General features: G+C 37.7%; 1 protein-coding gene across 1 annotated transcript in view; it reads left to right on the forward strand.

Annotated features, from left to right (window-relative positions):
• Nucleotides 1-20363, forward strand: part of UBA2 (ubiquitin like modifier activating enzyme 2) — a 43392-nt gene that overhangs the window by 7326 nt on the left and 15703 nt on the right. The window contains exons 6-10 of the mRNA XM_045846797.1: nucleotides 4187-4308; nucleotides 13178-13245; nucleotides 13706-13827; nucleotides 17454-17553; nucleotides 18484-18650. Of these exons, the coding sequence (XP_045702753.1) occupies nucleotides 4187-4308; nucleotides 13178-13245; nucleotides 13706-13827; nucleotides 17454-17553; nucleotides 18484-18650 (579 nt within the window). The remainder of the gene's footprint in view (nucleotides 1-4186; nucleotides 4309-13177; nucleotides 13246-13705; nucleotides 13828-17453; nucleotides 17554-18483; nucleotides 18651-20363) is intronic.

Here is a 20363-nt window from a genome sequence, read left to right on the forward strand (position 1 = left end):
AAGGAATTTTGTGTCCCTATAAAACTTAGGATACCATAAAGGTACCCCAAAATAGGACAGGCAGAGATCCTTTATCTCTGTGCTACCGAGTCATTTAACTTGAACCTTAAAATCTGTAGACTGGTAAACATAATAAACTTGAGTTTTAAAATTCCTTGTAGACATGAGACACGTCATGGTATAGTTGATATGACATTTTGGGTAAAGAAGTCTGGAGAAAGCTAAGATGGCCTAGGTAAACACAGCTTGCGCCCTCATAAAACCACATCAGAATTACAACTAAATAGAACAACCATTGTTCAGAACTGCCATAAATTGAGCTCAATGAAAGTCCTACAACTGTGGAATTAAAGAAGAAACCACTTCAAGACTGGTAGGGACAGAGATACGGAATGTCCTGGTCCAACACCCACATATGGCAGATAAAAATCGGGAGGGATATCTCCGGAGTGAGGGATCCCATCTCCATACCGGACTCCCCAGCCCATGGTTTCAGTGCCAGGAAAATAAGTGCATCTATCTTCTGGCAGTAAAAACCAGTGGGAATTGAGGCTGTGGAAGATAAAACCTACTAAATTCCCTGGCAGTTCTCTTAAAGGGCCTACGTACAGGCTTACTCAGACTCACTCCCTCTGAGCTCTCGCATGAGAGCCTCAGATTGAAAGGTACCAGAGACATACAGGGAGGAACTGAATTGTCTGGCATCAGGGTGAGAGCCTGGGGGCAGTTTTCTCCCTGAGAGAAGTGGTGGCAGAAGCCGGTGTTCCTTTTCTGAGCTTCCTCCCCCAAACCACAGAGCCACAGAACTGGTAGGTGAGCAATATATCTTGAGACTCCATCCACCTGGCTCACACTGTTTGACCCACCCCTGCTGATTGCCTGAGGCTCTGTCCCACTGAATATTAGGGCCCACTCAAGCTGTTCCCAAAGGCTTTTCTGTATAAATGGTTTGTTTTGGCTCATGCTTCAGATATTTCTAAATCCTCTCAAACAAGCAGCATCTGGCCTCAATGAGCCCCATAGTTCTTGCAGACTGACTGAAGCCTGGCACTAGCAGCATCTGGCTTCACTTTGGGCACCTCTAAGCCCAGCACAATAGCAGCCATCTACAGATTGCTTTGTAGCTTATGCTCTTGGCCCTAGACAGAACACAGTCAGTGGTTAACCTTGGCCTGCCTGCTTCCATGAGGCCCCAGAGCCAGTCTACCTGGTGGACAGCTACGGACCATGTTGGAGTACTACCACCCTACCATCTCCATAAGCAACACATTCAAGGGGTGGACTCAAAAGACAACAGAACCTTGCTGAAATAAGTCCTGCTCTATGGAGTGGGTCCCTCCGCAGCTGATGTACAGTGGTCCGTGGTAACAGCCAGTCCTTGTGACTGACTGGCCTGGGTAAATCCCTTCCATTGACCTGTCAGCAGCAGTCAGTATTCAACTACAAGAGGAGGGTGTACACAGCCCACATGGTGGGCACACCTCAAGTACCTAGCTTGGGTGATAGAGAAGGCTGCTCCTCTAGACATGTACTATATTAGGCTCCTCTTTTAAGCAAGGGAGTAGTAGCAGCTCTACTACAATAATACATAGAAACAAACAGGGAGGCTGCCAGATTGAGAAGACAAAGAAACACGGCCCAAATGGAAGAAAGAACAAAACTCCTGAAATAGAAGTAAATGAAATGGAGACAAGCAATCTACTAGATAAAGAGTTCAAAACACTCTAAGTTTGCTGAATGAACTTGGAAGAGCAGGTGATTCAGAACTTCAACAACATAAAAATGGACATGGAAATCATAAACAACCATTCAGAAATGAAACCATACTCTAAAATGAAGATTACAGGGAATCAGCTGTAGAGTGGGTGAAGCTGAGAATCAAATCAGTGATTTGGAATATAAGGAAGCAAAACAAAACCCAAAACACCCAATCAGAACAGCAAGAAGGAAAAAGAATCCAAAAAATGAGGATAGTTTAAGTATGAGGATAAGTAGTTTAAGGAGATTTTGGGACAACTTTAAGTATACCAACATTTGCATCACGGTTGTGTCGGAGGGAGGACAGAGCAAGGAATTGGAAGCCTATTTGAGAAAATAATGAAAAAAAAACTTGCCTAACTTGGTGAAGGAAATAGACATACAAATCCAGGAAGCGCAGAGAGTTCCAAACAAGATGAACCAAGGGAGACTCACACCAAGACACATCATAATTAAAATGCCAAAGGTTAAAGGCAGAGAGAATCTTAAAAACAGCAAGAGAAAAGCATTTAGTTACCTACAAGGGAGTTTCCATAAGACTGTCAACTGATTTCTCTAAGGAAATTGCAGGTTAGAAGGGAATAGCAAGAAATATTCCAAGTGATGAAAAATGAGGACCTACAGCCAAGATTACTCTATCCAGCAAAGCTATCATTTAGAATCAAAGGATAGCTAGAGCTTCTTAGACAAGAAAAACATAAAGGAGTTCACCACCACAAAACCAGTATTATATGGAATATTAAAGGGTCATCTTCAAGCAGTAGATCAAAAATTGGAACAATAAAATATGAATAAATACACATCTGTAAACAATTATATCTGAAAAAGCAAATGAACAAGCAGAACAGGAAGAGTCATAGATACAGAGACCATGTTAATGGTTGCCAGATGGGAAGGGGGTCAGGGGGATGGATGGGAAAAGGTGAAGAAATTAAGAAGTAAAAATTTGTTACAGAATAGTTACGGAGATGTAAACGACAGCATAGGAAATGTAGTAGTCAAAGCATATATATGCATGGCCCATGGACATGGACAGCGGTGTGGGGATTGCCTGAGTGAGCAGGCAATGTGTGGAGGGGGTAAAAGGGTAAAAATTGGGACAACTGTAAAAGCATAAACAATAAAATTTTTAAAAGTTTGGATGGATAGATCTGAAAAATATGTTGGAAAATATTTTTGGTGTATTTACGAAGTTTCCCAAAAGTTTGGATGGAGAATAATAGAGCAAATATCTGTGTGCTCATAACCCAATTATAAAATCTTAGCATTGTGATTCATTTGCTGTTCACATCTTTTTTTTTTCTAATTCTTCCAAGAAACTAAGTATAAGTACAATTGAAGAATGATTTTACAGATTTTGAAACTAAAAGGAATTATATTGTACTTGAAATTTGCCCTTTTTATTTGTTTGGTAGTTTACCCATCTTGAAAATTTTGGTTCTACATTAACTGTCAAAACTGCTTTGGGAAGCTTATGTAGGATCATTCTATAAAGACATGTGAATATCAAAGTGTGGTCAATTTAATTAAATCAGTGGAAGCCTTCAATATCTATCGATAGGTTAAGGCAGCTGTTTTTTTTCTCCACTGTGATATGAGGAGTAACTTCTTGCCATATGATTACCTCCAAGAAAACATTGGAAGGACCCCAGAAATGATATTATGGGGGAAACCCTCGATCTGCTACAATTTGTATTGAAACAAGATCTACAGGTTTTGGTTCTTTAACCATTATTAGAAAGATAATTCTCATCGTGATCCTGAGGTACTAGTGTGTATTAAGACTGAGGTTGAGAATGGTTAAGAGGAAAGAAAAATTGATAGTTTTGAAAAATTGTCTCAAGTGCTGTAGACTTTGGGACTTTTTACAGTGTAACTTGAAAGGTAACACTCGGCAAAATGAAGAATATTTGGTTTGATACTACCTAGTATTTTTCCAAGGTATCTAGATTGCTCTTGAAATCAGTAATTACTTTTAGTTCACTTAGTTTTTAGGAGAATAAGGTAAGGCTATGAATAATACTTAAATAACTTGAGTTTCACGACTTTGAGATAGATATAATTGGAAAGCTATTTCTCTTTCTAGTAGTTTTTCTTTCGTGTGATCATGGTATACTTCTCATGTTTGATATTAAGGTGCTGTAATTTTTATTTGGCTGGTATAAGTGGTGTTCCTTGGGCCAGGGGTCAGAGGAGTCCTGGGTTAGTCTTAGCTGAGCTGTGACTAAGATTGATTCAATTAGCTTTTATATTATAGTTCCTTCTCTATAAAGTGTAAGAGTTGGAGTCATTAATATTTTAAAACTTTGTTGACAGTATATACTACCCAGTCAGAATGGAGAGGAATGAAGGAAGTGTTTATGATGATATCTCATTGAGAAACCATCCTCATGGGGTAAATGTTTTTTCTCACATTTTGACTTTGCAGGGTGTGACTGAGTGTTATGAATGTCATCCCAAACCAACTCAGAGAACTTTTCCTGGCTGTACAATTCGTAACACACCTTCAGAACCTATTCATTGCATCGTTTGGGCAAAGTATTTGTTCAAGTAAGAAGAGTATATATCTATTTCTGGGCATATTTTTAGTGCTAGTGATAGAAAATGAGGTCATTTTTATTTAAAGTCTTGGAGAGATTGTAGTTAATGATGTATGTTATTTTAAATACAATGAAGGGTCACTTTAGTAGCTTTCTTGTGATGGTGGTTGGATTAAATTAAAATCAGCCAACGTTTATTTGCATGCCTATTGTATGTAGTGAACTATTTAGGAAGCGTAGTGTGATATTGGAGACAGGCATATAACTTAATGAGTACAACTCTATGTATTTTGGGGATATAAAAATATACTTAAAATAACTCATTGATTAAAAAATAAATGGAAGGTTAAAATACTTTGTAGTGATAATGAAAACACTACGTGTGAAACTTGTAGGTTGCTTTGAATGTGGCAGTTGAAATAAAAGTTACAGGCTTACATACATGGAAAAGGGTGAATATTAATGCGCTAACTTGCATGAGAAAAGAACCATGGAATAAACTCAATAAAATTAGAAGGAAGAATATAATTTAGATAAGAGCAAAAAAAAATTGTTAAGTTTGATTATGAGAGATAAATAACTAAATGGGGAATGTAATCTCAGCCTAGAAAAAAAACAATAAAGAATGTCATGTCCAGTACATTTAAAATTGTAATGATATGGATAAGTTTTTTTTTTAATTACAAAACCAACTCAAATGGAAGTCCAAATAACATTTAAGTACTATGCCTTAGAGAAATGTAACCATTTGTTTCAATTTTTCTGAAAATGCACCAAATATCTCTAGATTTACAGGTGATTTCCATTAAATTTGCAAGGAATATATCATCCTAACCTTATATAAACTCAGAGAAATTTTTAAAAATTGAATACTTAGCCCATATTATGGGGCTATCATGTCTTTAATAGCAAAACTAGTTAAGGCCATTATGGGATAAAAGAAACATTACAAGGCATTCTCAATTCATAAACGCAGATGCAAAAATCCTGCACAGAATATTAGCATACAAATTAGACTTGCAAGTTGTATTTATTGCAGTAATGCAAGCATACTTTAACACTAGAAAAAAATCTGTGTCATTTACTTCATTTAAAATTTAAAGAGAAACTATATAATCCTCATAGATGTAGGAAAGGCATGTGGTAAAATTTAGCATACATCTTTTTATGACAAAAATTCTCAGTTAAAGAAGAGACTTGATCAAAAGATATCATTAGAAACCTACAGCAGACACTGTTTCATCTTGTTTTGATGAAAGTATAATATAAGTACACTCAGAAAAGTAACAGTGAAGTTTTACCAAAAATGCACTTGCAAACTTTATTTGGCAAACTTCATTTTAGTAGACTATACTTTTTAGAATAGTTGTAGAGTTACTGAAAAATTGAGAAAACAGTGCAGGTTCCCACACCCAGTTCCCTCTAGTATTAATATATTAGTATGATACATGGGTAACAATGAACCAGTATGGTACACTATTTATTAACTAAAGTCATGGTTTATTTAAATTTCCTTAGTTTTTACCTGATTTCCTTTTTCTTTTCCGGGATACCACATTACATTGAGTTGCCATGTCTCTTTAGAACCCCTTGATTAAGAAAGTTTCTCACTTTCTTGTTTCCGATGATGTTGATGGGTTAAGGAGTACTGGTCAGATACTTTGTAGAATGCACACTGTTGGAATTTGTCTGATTTTTTTCCCTCATTATAATAATACTGTGGTTACAGGTTATTGGGTGAAGACCACAGAGTTAGAGTTGCCATTTTTATCACATATGCAGCGTACATATTCTTGACATAATTAATTAGTGTTTAATGTTGGCCTCAATCACTCAGTGTTTGTCAGGTTTCTCCCCTATAAAGTTACTCCCCACCCACACCCCATGCTTACTATATAGTGTACTGATTACTTTGAAAGGATGTCCCTGTGTGTAGCCCAAACCTAAGGAATGGGGAGTTGTGTTCCACCTCCTTGAGGGCAAGTATCCACATAAATTATTTGGAGTTCTACATGGAAAATTTATCTCTTCTCATCATTAACTTTTTTAAAAAATTTATTGATTTTTATCTATTTTTAAAAAGATCTTTCGGGGAGAAGGGAGGGAGAAAAAGGGAGAGAAACATCAATATGTGGTTATCTCTCACATGGACCCCAGTGGGAACCTGATTCGCATCCTGTGCTCAATCCATAGACCTACACCAGCCAGGGTTTTAAATTTATTGATTTTAGAGAGAGAGAGGAAGGGAAAGAGAAAAACATCAATTTGTTGTTCCACTTATTTATACCTTCTTTGGTTGTTTCTTGTATGTGCCCTGACAAGGGATCAGACGTGCAACCTTGGTGTATCTGGACTTGGCCAGGGCCTTCTCACCGTTTATTAATTTACTCAATCATTTATCTCAGTATAGACTCATTGACACTGAATATATTTTATTTTTTTAATTTTTTAAATATACTTTATTGATTATGCTATTACAGTTGTCCCATTTCCCCTCTTCACTCCCCTCCACCCTGTACACCCTCTCCCACCCACATTCCCCTCCCTTTAGTTCATGTTCATGTGTCATGCCCATAAGTTCTTTAGCTTCTACATTTCCCATGCTATTCTTACCCTCCCCCCATCTATTTTCAACCTATATTCTATGCTACTTATTCTCTGTATGTTTTCCCCCTCTCTCCTCCTCCCACCCCCCTGTTGATAACCCTCCATGTGATCTCCATTTCTGTGGTTCTGTTCCTGTTCTAGTTGTTTGCTTAGTTTCTTTTGGTTTTGCTTTAGGTGTGGTTGTTAATAATTGTGAGTTTGCTGTCCTTTTACTATACATGTCTTTTCTTTATCTTCTTTTCTTAGATAAGTCCCTTTAACATTTCATAAAATAAGGGCTTGGTGATGATGAACTCCTTTAACTTGACCTTAGCTGAGAAGCACTTTATCTGCCCTTCCATTCTAAATGAGAGCTTTGCTGGATAGAGCAATCTGGGATGTAGGTCCTTGCCTTTCATGACTTGGAGTACTTCTTTCCAGCCCCCTCTTGCCTGCAAGGTCTCTTTTGAGAAATCAGCTGACAGCCTGATGGGAACTCCTTTGTAGGTGACTGTCCCCTTATCTCTTGCTGCTTCTAGGATTCTCTCCTTCATTTTTACCTTGGCTAATGTAATTATGATGTGGCTTGGTGTGTTCCTCCTTGGGTCCAACTTCTTTGAGACTCTCTGAGCTTCCTGGACTTCCTGGAAGTCTATTTCCTTTGCCAGAATGGGGAAGTTCTTTATTATTTGTTCAAATATGTTTTCAATCTGTTGCTCTTCCTCTTCCCCTTCTGGTATCCCTATAATTTGGATGTCGGAACGTTTAAAGATGTCCTGGAGGTTCCTAAGCTTCTCCTCATTTTTTTTGAATTCTTATTTCTCCATTCTTTCCTGTTTGGTTGTTTCTTTCTTCCTTCTGGTCCACTCTATTGTTTTGAGACCCAGTTTCCTTCCCTTCACTATTGGCTCTCTGTGCATCTTCCTTCATCTCTTTTATGGTAACCTGCATTTTTCCATCTAATTGGCGCCCAAAATCAACCAATTCTGTGAGCTTTCTGATCACCAGTGCTTTGAACTGTGCCTCTGATAGATTGGCTATTTCTTGGTCACTCAAAAGGATGAGACCTGGGAGACTGATCTGTTCTTCTGTTGGACACATGACTCTCTCCCTGTCTCTCCTTTTTTTTTCCCGGTCTGGTCGCTCTTGTTACGGTGAGGGGCGGAGCCTTAGGTGTTCACCGAGGCTGGGCACCCCAGTCGCTAGATTGTGACATTATATGTGGGGGCGGGGGTGGGGGTGGGGATGGGAGGGAACAATGGCGGTGTTTCCGTTCTCCTTTGTTCCAATCTCAGTCCCTTCTTTGGTATCCTGGGTTGCAAGCTCTGCCCTGGTCCACAATCGCTGTCTCACTGGGTCCACCAGCCACTGCTTGTGTACTCAGGGTCCACTGCTTCGATCTTGCGCACCCCGGATGGCTTACGCGCCGAGTTTGCACCAAGTTCTCCCCAACCTCCACGTGCTGCCGACCTGCGCTCGCCCGGCTCCTCTCCGCTCCTCCTACCAGTCTGGATGAACGGGTCTACTTCAACTTCTTGGCTGTCCAACTTCCATTCCGATAAATTCTCTGTCAGTTCTGGGTGTTATTCGGGCTCTAAATTGTTGTTCTAATCTTGGTTGTGTGTGGAGGTACGGTGCATCCACCTATGCCTCCATCTTGCCGGAAGTCCAAAATACATCTTCTTTCCCCTTTTGACTTGGTTGCTAGCAAGCTCAGAGCTAAGACTTCACTCATTTCATAATAATGAATCTGGTTCTGTGTCAGGCACTGTCCCACCAGGTGAGAGTCTCCCAATACCGAATATATTTTATACTTTGGATTATAATCCAATACTACTTTATGTTTTGCTCAAATTGTTCCAGTTTTGGCCATTAGGAACATCAGGTGGCTCTGTGTTTTTTAATGTACCACCTTTAATGTCTTGGGTTTGTTTGTTTCTTTCTTTGTTAAAGATTTTATTTATTTATTTTTAGACAGAGGGGAAGGGAGGGAGGGAGGGAGGGAGGAATAGGAGAGAAACATCGCTGTGTGATTGCCTCTCACACACACACACACACACCTGGGGACCTGCCCTGCAACTCGGGCATGTGCTCTAACTGGGAATCAAACCAACAACTCTTTGGTTTGCATGCCGGTGCTCACTCCACTGAGACACACCAGCCAGGGCATGTTTTTATTTTTGTTTTGTTTTAGCAATTCCTTACTTTCTGGTGCTAAAAGGTGCTCTAGACTCATTTTATATATACAGTATTTCCTGCCCCATCCTAGAACACATTTCTCTAAGGAGCCCTGGTTCCTTTTATTGAAGAATGGTATTAGATTCCCAGATCTGAGTGCCTAGGTATTCTACTGAAGTGCTGATTCTTTTAGTTGACAGATCAAAAAAAACTATATTTACTAACTTGTATTTTTTCTGTATACAAATTTATAAATTTTTCTGTATCTAACCATCTGTATCTATATTAAGCTAAACACGAATTGATACTGTCTCCAACTCTAATCCGTTACTATTTGCATCATTCTAGCTTGCTGCCTACCCTTGCTTATCTGTAAATTCCCACTCCAAAAGTCAGAAACCTGGCTCCCATTATTTGCTTAATACAATATACCTGATAGACGTAATACAATTACTTAATACACTTATACTTAATACAGTAATTATACTTATACTTAATACAATAATTACTTTTATTGATAAAAATTTTAAATCATTCATTTTGAAATCATGGACAACATAAGGATACTCAGTGCCACTTTAAAAAAATATATGTATTTATTTTTAGAGATGGGCAAAGGGAGGGAGAAAAAAAGGGAGAGAAACATTGATTGGTTGCATCTCGTGTGCTCCCATCCAAATCCAGCCTCCAACCCAGTCCAGTGCCCTGCCTGGGAATTCAACTGGTGACCTTTGGGTCTACTGGACAATACCCAACCCACTGAGCCACCCCAGTCAAGGCAGTGCTGCTTCTCTGTGGTGGTGTTCTGAAGTTCCTAGCCAGCATAATAAACAGGAAGAAGAAAATACAGGCTTAAGAATTGGGAAATGAAGAAATAAAACTGTTGTAGTTTATATACAATATAGGTAACTTACATAAAAAACCCCAAAGAATTACAAATTATAGAAATAGTGACAGTTCAACAACATGGTTAACTAAAAGATTGTTAAAAATCAATTGCATTTTTTAATCACATCAGGCAGGTAGAAAGTATAATATAAAAATAGATAACTGTGGGGGAGCTTTGTCCGCAGATCCCCCTGTCCGCCACGGATGAGAATAAGTCTACCAAGGCATGATCTGCTTGGGGAGGAAAGGTGGCCAATCTCTCACAAAGGGCCAAGAGCCTTTTCCTCAATGGCTTTTATTGGGTTCTTTTTCACAGGAATTCAGGTAAATTATTATTGCCAGGAAGTAAGGATCAAATAACAAGGAACTCTTGAGGGCCTATTTTGAGTCAGGGTCAGATAGCTAAAGAGCTGTAAAACTTTGAGGAACAAACTTACTTCTTCCTTGGACCCTTGTCATTTAATTGAGAGCATTCTAAACAAAGCTGGTTTCACGGGATTTTACATATTCTTTCTTAGGCCTGATCACCCGGGGAACCTGCCCTTTCCAGCACAGGGCTGCACCACCCTCTGTCATTGTTTCAGGTTTAGGTGGAGCAAGGGAAGTAAGGCAGCCAAGAGATTAGGAGATTTTCTCACAGACAATGAGGACTCAGGTTTTGTCAAAGCCGAGGGGTGAGGGTCCGCCACCCCCTTTTGCTGTAGCCCCCAAAGTCATTCCTTGGGGGCTTCCCATGTGATCGTGTCTGTCTTAGGTCATTCCCCCCTTGGGGAATCTTACCCCTCATTGGCTAACTGACCAAGCACTGGGGGCCAGCTATGGATGAAGTAAAAGGAGCAGAAGCTACACTCCTGCCAGGGAGATAAGCTTTTGTCTCCTTGCTGGCTTAAGGCCCAAGGTTGTTTTCTCAGTCTTAGCCTTGGCGGGGGTTACAGCTTCTGATACCAGGCAGGGCGGTTCCCAACAGATAACTCACTAGAAAAGCATATAGCTAATTATAAAAGATAACTAAATGTGAAGTGTTGAAAAGTATGAAGTACCTAAGAATAAATCTTAAGATACATAAGCCTCAATATAGAAATTTAGTGACTGTTAGAACATAAGAAGCACCAACTAAAAGGAGAGAGTGTATTTGTGGATTGTAAATTCCAATATTGTCAGTATGTCTTCATAGTGATCTGTAGATTCAGTACAGTTATAATTAAAATCTCATCAGGGATTTTTTTTTCTTAAAGATTTTATTTCTTATTTTTAGACATAGGGGAAAGGAAAGAGAAAGAAGGAGAGAAACATCAATGTGTGATTGCCTTTTGTGCGCCCCAACTGGGGACATGGCCCGCAACTTAGGCCTGTGTCCTGACTGGGAATTGAATTGGCAACCCTTTGGTTCGCAGGCTGGCACTCAACCCACTGAGCCACACCAGCCAGGGGTCATCAGGGATTTTATTGGAACTTGTCATTCTAATTCTAACATTTATATAAAAATTATATGGAAGAATAAAGCCTAAGAAGAACCAAAATGTTCCTGGAGGAGAATAACTTAAGATTACTTGCTCTGACAGCTGTCATGATTTAATATAAGCTAAAAATAATTTAGGGTGTTGCTGGGGCAGGGGTAGAGAAACAACTTTGGGACAATGCAGAGCTCATAGCTGAGGTTGCATAATGGGTTCCAGGTGAAAAAATTGATTAAATAAAAGGTAGATTAGTTCATTATTAGTTCATTTAGTGATACGTATTACTACTTCAAACAAAATGTAGAAATTAAGTACAGATTAAATATTTAGTTGTGAAAGACAACACAAATTTTTTCTAATATTGGAGGAAGTCTTTATCCTCAGGGTTAGGGAACAATTTCTCAAGACACAAAAAGTGCCAACCTAAAGGACTGATACATTCAAATCCATCAGAAACCTCATCATCAAAAAACATTAAATGATGTATAAATGTTAAGCCATTATATGTGAGAAAATATTTGCAACATGTAAGCAACTAAAAGTTGATTTGGTATATACTCCTATAATCAGTAAGAAAAAGATAACCTAAAAAAAAGATAGTCTGAAAAAATAATACGAACAGGCATTTTTTTTTAAGGGAAACCCAAATAGGCAGTAAACAAATGATAGGTTTAGCTTTATGACTAACTTGCAAAAACAATAAAATCACAGCAAGATACTGTATTACACCAGTAGTTTGGCAGACATTAAGTCTGGAGAGGAAGAGAATCAGTAGGAATTCTTACATGCCATTGTGGGGGTATAAATTGGTACAACAACTTTAAGAAACAAATGGGCATTTTCTTGTAAAATATATGAGGAGCTTTGAGATAATAGCTTTTGAGTTTGTTTAGTTTTGTTTTAACTACAAAGGACTCCTTTAAGATAATTTTCTCCATGTCATGTGCTTGAGGAAAGGTTGGAAAACTATATTCCCATAAGTGTTGTTAATTAAACAGCCTTTAGTGTAGCCTGATTAACAAAAGAGAATGTCAGCTTACTACTTTTTATATTGCTTCTTAAGACTCTTCAGTAGTTCCTGGTGGGTGTGGCTCAGTAGATTGAGTGCCAGCATGTGAACCTGCGAACCAAACAGTTGCTGGCTTCATTACCAGTCAGGACACATGCCTAGGTTGCAGGCCCAGTACCCAGTTGTGGGCGAGTGAGAGGTAACCCTTCAAGGTACAACATCGATGTTTCTCTCCACTCTCCCTTCCCCCTCTCTGAAAATACCTAAAATCTTTTCTTTTTTTTCTTTTTCTTAAGATTCTTTAGTGATACATATTACCATGAAAAAAATGTCTTACTCACTGCCGTGTATCCCTGCACCTAAAGCAGTGCCTGGTACATAGCAGATGCATGATCATGTTTGTTGAGTGCTGGCTGCAGGTGTACTAAACCAACATTTTTCTGACGTTAGAATGCTAAACAGGTTAGGGTATAAAGGCTGCTCACCTGTCCTTGATCAAAGACTTAACATACAGAAATGCATCGCCTGGAAGATAGGAATGAATATAGGTCTACTAAAATTTAGCTTTCCTTGCCTCGTAATTGAGATTAGGATGCAAGCTGTCAACAGCTTTTTTTAAGTTTATGGAGTAGTATTTATCAGTTCTCATCGTCACTAAAGATTAGGGTTATTCTAAATTAGCTGTGAGGAAAGTTGGAAAAGTAAACATTTGTTCAGAGTATTTTTTTTGTACATAAATATTTGCTACTTTTAAATTATAGCCAGTTGTTTGGGGAAGAAGATGCTGATCAAGAAGTATCTCCTGACAGAGCTGACCCTGAAGCTTCCTGTGAGTTAAACTACTTAGGATGTGTTTTCTTACTAGTGAGCACTACCTTTATTTTGTCAATTTAATTTTGATAGCTCAAGGGGGGAAATGCTATTATCTGCTAGATAGTATATTATATGCTTAAGACCTGTTATTTGATCTTTAAAACAATGTTTCTAAAAATGAATAGCTTCCTTTTACTGGTGAGAAATTTAAGGTGCAGAGAAATTTCACAAATCTAGTAAATAGGGCTGGGAGTTACCAGATGTGATTATAGGTTTATACTTTTAATTACTCTACATGTGACCTTCAGAAACTGAGGTGCAGTGAAGATGCTGATGAGCATGTTATTTTTCTTTATCCTTGAACTCAGAATGTGTTGTGTGCAGGTGACTTGCGTGAGTAACCTTTTTCCTCCTAAAGGTGGAAGAGACCTTAGTTCTGTATTTATTATAGATGAAAATATGTGTTTGTTTTGTAGGGGAACCAATGGAAGCTGAAGCCAGAGCCAGAGCATCAAATGAAGATGGTGACATTAAACGTATTTCCACAAAGGAATGGGCAAAATCAACTGGATATGATCCCGTTAAACTTTTTACCAAGGTTAGGTTTACTTTATAATTGTGGATTCAGTTTGGTTTAAAGTAGTGCATGAAATTGAATTATGCTCCTTCTTAATGCCTAATACTGTCTTAACAAATTGATGTAGTCAAGATAAGTAGGTTTCAAAACTGGCGTCTAAATCAATATAGCATCTTGATAGGTAAAATATAGAAGCTGATACACTCTTGGTTTTCTTCCTTTCTCTCACTTTTAATGAAAGTTAGTTTTCCTTGTAACTGGCCTTTGGTTCTTGCTGTTTCCCATTTTATATCCCTTTCTTGCTTAAATATTCTATTGGTAATTGGAACTGTTTTGAAATGTTGTTGAATTATGAAGCCTCTTGTTCTTGGTTGAATCCATTTTCATTAGTACATATTATTTGCCACTGAATAATTCTAGAGAATCACTCAAGATTGTTTTAATTGGGTATACCTAATTATAGATCAGTCCCTCAGATCTGTGTTTTAAAGTCTTTTAATTTCTCCTACCTTTGCTTGTTAGCAAGTTTATCATAACAGATACTTGAAACTTTCTCAGCTCTTCTTAAATTGCCTAATTATTCTTGCCACCCTCACTAACCAGATGATCTAAAGACATGTAACAGGTTTGAAGGCATTGGATGTAATTTACCTGCTAAAAGAATGTCCCACTTCACTGCAAAATCTTTTTTCTGTTCCCTTTTGTTTGAGAGAAATCTCTGAGGAAGGGCTAACTCTTCTGTCTGCTGTTTTCCTTTCTCCTTGTACTTTATTCTTCCAACAGTGTTTTCTCTGCCCTGCATCTTTCTTGACCCCTCTGTCTGCTTTCTAATGTACCAGGTCCTGCTCTCCTGAGTAAATGATCTACTGCTTTGTGCTGTTTATTGTTCCACTCTTTCCTCACTGTCAACAGATGTCACAGGTTGACTTTATTAAACCTATGTATTTATTTTCTCTCCATTGCCTTTTCCTTTAAAAAAAAAGGCTTTTGTTTTGATTATGCTTAAAATATGAATAGTGACAGTATTGTCCATACTGATGTCCATATACATATTTCCATTCCAATCCGAGCAACAGTTGAATGCCAGGATAATCTGAAGTACATCTCCAATCTTTTGTTCAGTAGGTAACGTTAAGCATCTACTGTGTGTCAAGCACCATTTTAAGTATAGGAGATTTAGCAGGAGAACAAGACAGAAAATAGGGTCCCCGCTATTTGAAGGTAACTCAAGGATTAGAGGGGAAGTCAAATATTGAACAAGTAATTTCAGATTCAGTGTTGAGACTTTAAGTTCAGTTCCATTGGAATCCTTTAGTAGTAAGTAGACTTAACCTACTTATTATACTTAGTTTAAGGGTTCAAAGAGGCTTTCTAGAGGAAGTAACATTTCACCCCAAGATTTTAAAGAATAAGGGTGGGGACCAGAATGGACCATATACAAATGAAATCTCAGGTGGCGGTATTAAAATCATTCCCATTAAAGGGGAGAGTGGAAAGAGAAATGGAAAGGGAAGTTGAGGCTGGATCAGGAAAGGCTTTCTAGGTTATAAGGATGTTATATGAAGATAGTGGGAATCCATTAAAAGATAGCAGTGTCACAATAAGGATATAGAGGGGGTGCAGTGCACCATTCTAGCACTTGATACTCCTGCTGCGAGCAATATGGGACAGTGCCTTCTGGATTTGTGCAGTGCCACAGTAGTCTGAAGGACAACCTCTCTGTTCCCTATATTCCCAGTGGAGCATGAAGTAGACTAACAGGACTTAGGATGTGTGAGGTGAGGAGTCAATACCTGATTTCCTGTTACGCAGCAGGATGAACCTAGGAACCATTCTCTGAAGTAGGTAAGGTGGGAAGCAGATGTGTAGGGGTTGGAACATAGAGGAAGGAGGTAGGATTCCTGTGGAATATTACATGACAAGTGATTTTATAGGTGAGTAGAGGTGTCTCCCTAGACGTGTATTTGGGGTTTATAGAAAAAGAAGAGTGTGGAGATACTTCAATACAGAACTCTGCAAGACTCATGGCATTTAATAATGGCATAAAGAAGGATATGGAGCTTGTGCTTGGGAAACCATCCTAATTGCTCATTGCCTGCTTGGAAGCCTTCTCAGCCAAGTGCTGACGGTCCACTACAAAATGTCTCCAGGCACATTTGTGACTCATACCAGAATTCTCATTCCTTGCCTGGGTACCCATTTCAGATGTTACCTTCTTGAATTCTCCTCATTTCTCAGATAGACACAACAAAACTCCTGATAGTATTCTAAGCTATGTGATTTTCACACTAAATTGTATTCTAATTATTTGTATATTTGGCTGTTTTCCAAAGATGAAGGATGCTTAATAAATACTGAATTGAATAGATTTTTATAAAAATATCTCTTTTTTGCCCTAGCTGTTATGGCTTAGTGGATTGAGTTCTGGCCTGTGAACCAAAGGGTCACAGATTCGATCCCCAGTCAGGGCACATGCGTGGGTTATGGGCCAGGTCCCCAGTTGGGGGCACATGAAAGACAACCGCACATTGATGCTTCTCTCCCTCTCTTTCTTCCTCCCTTCCCCTCTCTCTAAAAACTAAATCATTTTTTTAAAAAAATATTTTTTTAATTTAAGCCAAATCTATGGAATGTATAAATTTATAGTGCATTAACATAATAAATATGTTGGATAATTCAATTAGCAATAGAAAATGCGACTAAAGATATTAAAATCATTAGAAATTCTACCACTTAGGAGATAGTGTGATTCATGTGATAGTATTTCAGTCTATATGAGGTAATGTTTTCGTTTTTGAAATAGTAATTGTTTTTTGTGTGTGTTTATTTTAGGGGGTATAATACATTTCAAAGATATTGCTAACTGGTATCTCTAGGCTTAATGATTGTGTCCAATTCTTGTGGAGTTGGTATATGTTTACTTAGCCTCTTGATTGGTATGATAGTGCTTCAGATGATCTTTGGGGCCTTTGGAGAGCTGTTAACGGAGGTAGGTGAGTTGGGAGGGCAGGGTCAGTCAGCACAGTCAGAGTTTTCCTTACTCTGCTTTCCTCAGAGCACCTCCACTTATAAGTGTCTCAAATGTAGGGGTTCTGTGTCAAATTTCCTTTTACAAAATGCTTGAGCTTCTTTTAAAAATTGTTCATCTAGGTCTTGGCTGGGTAGCGCAGTTGCTTAGGGTGTTGCCCAATTCACCAAAGTTTGTGGGTTTGATATCCGGTCAGGGAACATACAAGAGCCAACCAGAGATAGGCATAAAATAGATGGGGTGGGGTGGCAGTTAAGAATAGTATAGGAAACAGAGAAGCCAAAGAACTTATATGTACTACACATGGACATGAACTAGGGGTGGGGGGTAAAGGGGAGAAAAAATTGGGACAACTGTAATAGCATAATCAGTAAAATATACTTTAAAAAAAGTCAGCCAATGAATACATTAAGTGAAATGACAAATCAGTGTTTCTCTCTCTGTTAAATCAATAAAACAATATTTTTCATTGTTAATCTGCTATATGGCGTGTCTTTAAACCAGAAGATATATAGTATAATATTTATAATAAATCGGCAGTAAAAGTTTGTTGTATTTTATCAGCATAAGGACTTTAGGGTTCATGGGATTTCTTTCTTTCTTTCTTTCTTTTTTTAAGCTTTTTAAAGATGATATCCGGTATTTGTTGACAATGGACAAATTATGGCGAAAAAGGAAACCTCCAGTTCCATTGGACTGGGCTGAAGTACAGAGTCAAGGTAAAGGGTACATTTTAGTCTTTGGGAATTCTCTCAGTCTTTAAATAGCCCTGTTGTTTCTTGACAATGGTATATAAATTCATGGTAAGAAGTTTGAACAATTCAGAAAAATATGAAGAAGGGAAAATCACTAGAAATCTTACCACCTAGAGAAACAGTAACTATTAATATTTTAGGGAATGTCTGGTCATAAATCTATGCATGTAGACACAGCAGTTGTGTGTGCACATTAGATTATGGAATCATGTAAATTTATATGCTCTGACTTGTTCATAATATTTAGTCCCTTACAGTTAACATTTCGTTGTTTCATATTTTCCCTAAAACAGTATAGTGATGAGGACATATGTACATAGATAGATCTCTGTACTTTTGTGTGATTATCTCTTTAAGATTTAAATTAGGAACATATTTATAATTTTAAATGCGAGTAAAACTATTGCAGTAGTGACAACTTCCTTATTCCACTCCACCTCAACACATTATCTCTGCTGTATCTGAATTGTATTGTAATTAGTGTATGCACAGCAGTGGTCAGCACATTGGAATTTAAAGGGTCCCAGGAGATTAGGGGTGTCAATCTAGAGCAGTTTTCTATAGTAATGGATACTTGAATTTACAGACCAATTTAAGTATGACTCTAATAGTGTCCACTTACTGAGTGTTTACTATATTCTGGGCATAATGCTTACCATCTTATCTATATTAATTATATCCTTGAATCTTCCAATAACATTGTGAGGTTCTGAAACAGTCTTGCACCTTTCCCATCTCAGTATTAGCGATTTTCTTTTACAAATATATGTATCATAGTGATAATTACAAAATAGGGTTTCTCCTATATTATTTTCATACTGGTTAGGCATCGTATTGTTAAAATAGTAGAGGAATGATGTTTAATGGTGGAATTTCTAATTTTTTTCCTCTTAGGAGAAGAACTCAATGCAGCAGATCAACAAAATGAACCCCAGTTAGGTCTGAAAGACCAGCAGGTTCTGGATGTAAAGAGTTACGCCCATCTTTTTTCAAAGAGCATTGAGACTTTGAGAGTTCATTTAGCAGAAAAAGGGGATGGAGCTGAGCTCATATGGGACAAGGTTCGTTTTGAAGTAGTGTGGCAATTACTGACATGTCAAATGTATATATTTTAGTTCAGCTATAATCAGAAGCTAGTAAATTTTTGAATATTGTTTATTCTGCCAGATTTTGAGGATATAGTATTGCTTTTGTGTGGATGTATTTATCTTGAATTACTACATTGAATTATGAGTTTTCTATATATTAATTCAGGTAATATAAAACTTTGTGGCTTACAATGTCGGCTAGAGAAATATGAATGTATTGGAATAAAATATTTTACAGACTTAAGAAAGCTTCCTGTGTAGTATAGATTTGTGACTAGAAGTCAAACTCCTTTTGGAGATAAGAGCATTATAAATATTTTGGAGTTGTGGCACCTCTCAATACAAAAATGAGACATAATTATCCTTATGAGTTAATATATAATAGTATTTTGCAATTAGATGTGATTATTTTGAGGTTTGATGAGTTTTACTTATTTTTAATTGTAGGCAATATTTTCTATGGCTACAAGTGATAATCTCTACAAAGTTTATGTGTTCCTATAATGGTAAAGATTTGCTATGAGTTTTAAAGTGAGAGAAAAAGTTTAGTAAGTTTTAGCAAACCAAGATGATAACTTTATGTGGGCAGATTTTGGAATTATGGTTTAATCAGACATCTAAAAATGAAGCTAGTAAATTTAGGTTTTCGGGATTCTTATAAATATTAGTCTCTTGGGTATGTGTATTATAGGGAGTGACTATTTTTAAAAAATATTTCCAATGTTGTTATTTTAATCGGGATTTGGGAGATTTTCATTGGTACACAGGGATTCGATACCAAAATCTTGGAAGTAGGAATTGTTACCCTCTGAATAAAATCTATACCTAATGAACATGATTAGCCAATTGCCTAGGGAAGTAATTTGTGGACATTGCATTTGGGTACTGTTAAATATTTCAGTTTAATTAACTACAACTTTATGAGATGTTTATATTATTTCTCTATTTAATATATTAAGGAATTTTGCATCAGGGAGGTTGATTTGCCTGAAGTTACACAGTGAACCAATAAATATATAGAGAATCCACGTCCTGTCAATACTTTTTCTTCTTACTTTGGTGCTTCTGAATTGTAGGGTAGGATAGTATCTTCTCAGGAAAGCAGGAAACCTTGCTGAAATCTAATTAAAGAGGCTAGGATATAGTTTCAGAAAGAATATAAATTGTGAGGGAGAAACTTTGCCATAATAGTTCAGGTATTGCCATATCTGAAAAGAAATAGCAAATGTAGGAGAGTGGTGTGTATATGAAGGGAATATGGAGAAGGAAAGCCAAAAGGAGTTGTCCAGGTATTTCTGAGGCTTCAATGAAACAGTTTTCTCAAAAAAGCCTCTTTTTCTTTGGCTGAAATCTGTGCTTGTCAAACAACTTTATCATTATAGGCATACCTCATTTTACTGTACTTTGTTGTATTTCATGGATGTTGTGTTTTTTAACAAACTGAAGGCAGGACACTCAACCAGCAAAAGGATTATGACTTGCTTTATTATGGTAACTCGCTCTATTGCGGTGGTCTGGAACTGAACTGGCAATATCTCCGAGGTATGCCTGTACTGACTGATGGGCCCAGGAAAGGATTGCCATTGTCAATGAATGGAATTGGTGTTTGGATCTATACACTTAGTTTACAGTGCCTTTGTTTAAGCAGGATGAGTTCCTAGAAACCCGGTGGCTCGTGGCGTTCTT

This window comes from Phyllostomus hastatus, unplaced genomic scaffold, assembly GCF_019186645.2.
Source record: "Phyllostomus hastatus isolate PE091 unplaced genomic scaffold, TTU_PhHast_1.1 phas_contig_5, whole genome shotgun sequence".
Classification (NCBI taxonomy): domain Eukaryota; kingdom Metazoa; phylum Chordata; class Mammalia; order Chiroptera; family Phyllostomidae; genus Phyllostomus; species Phyllostomus hastatus.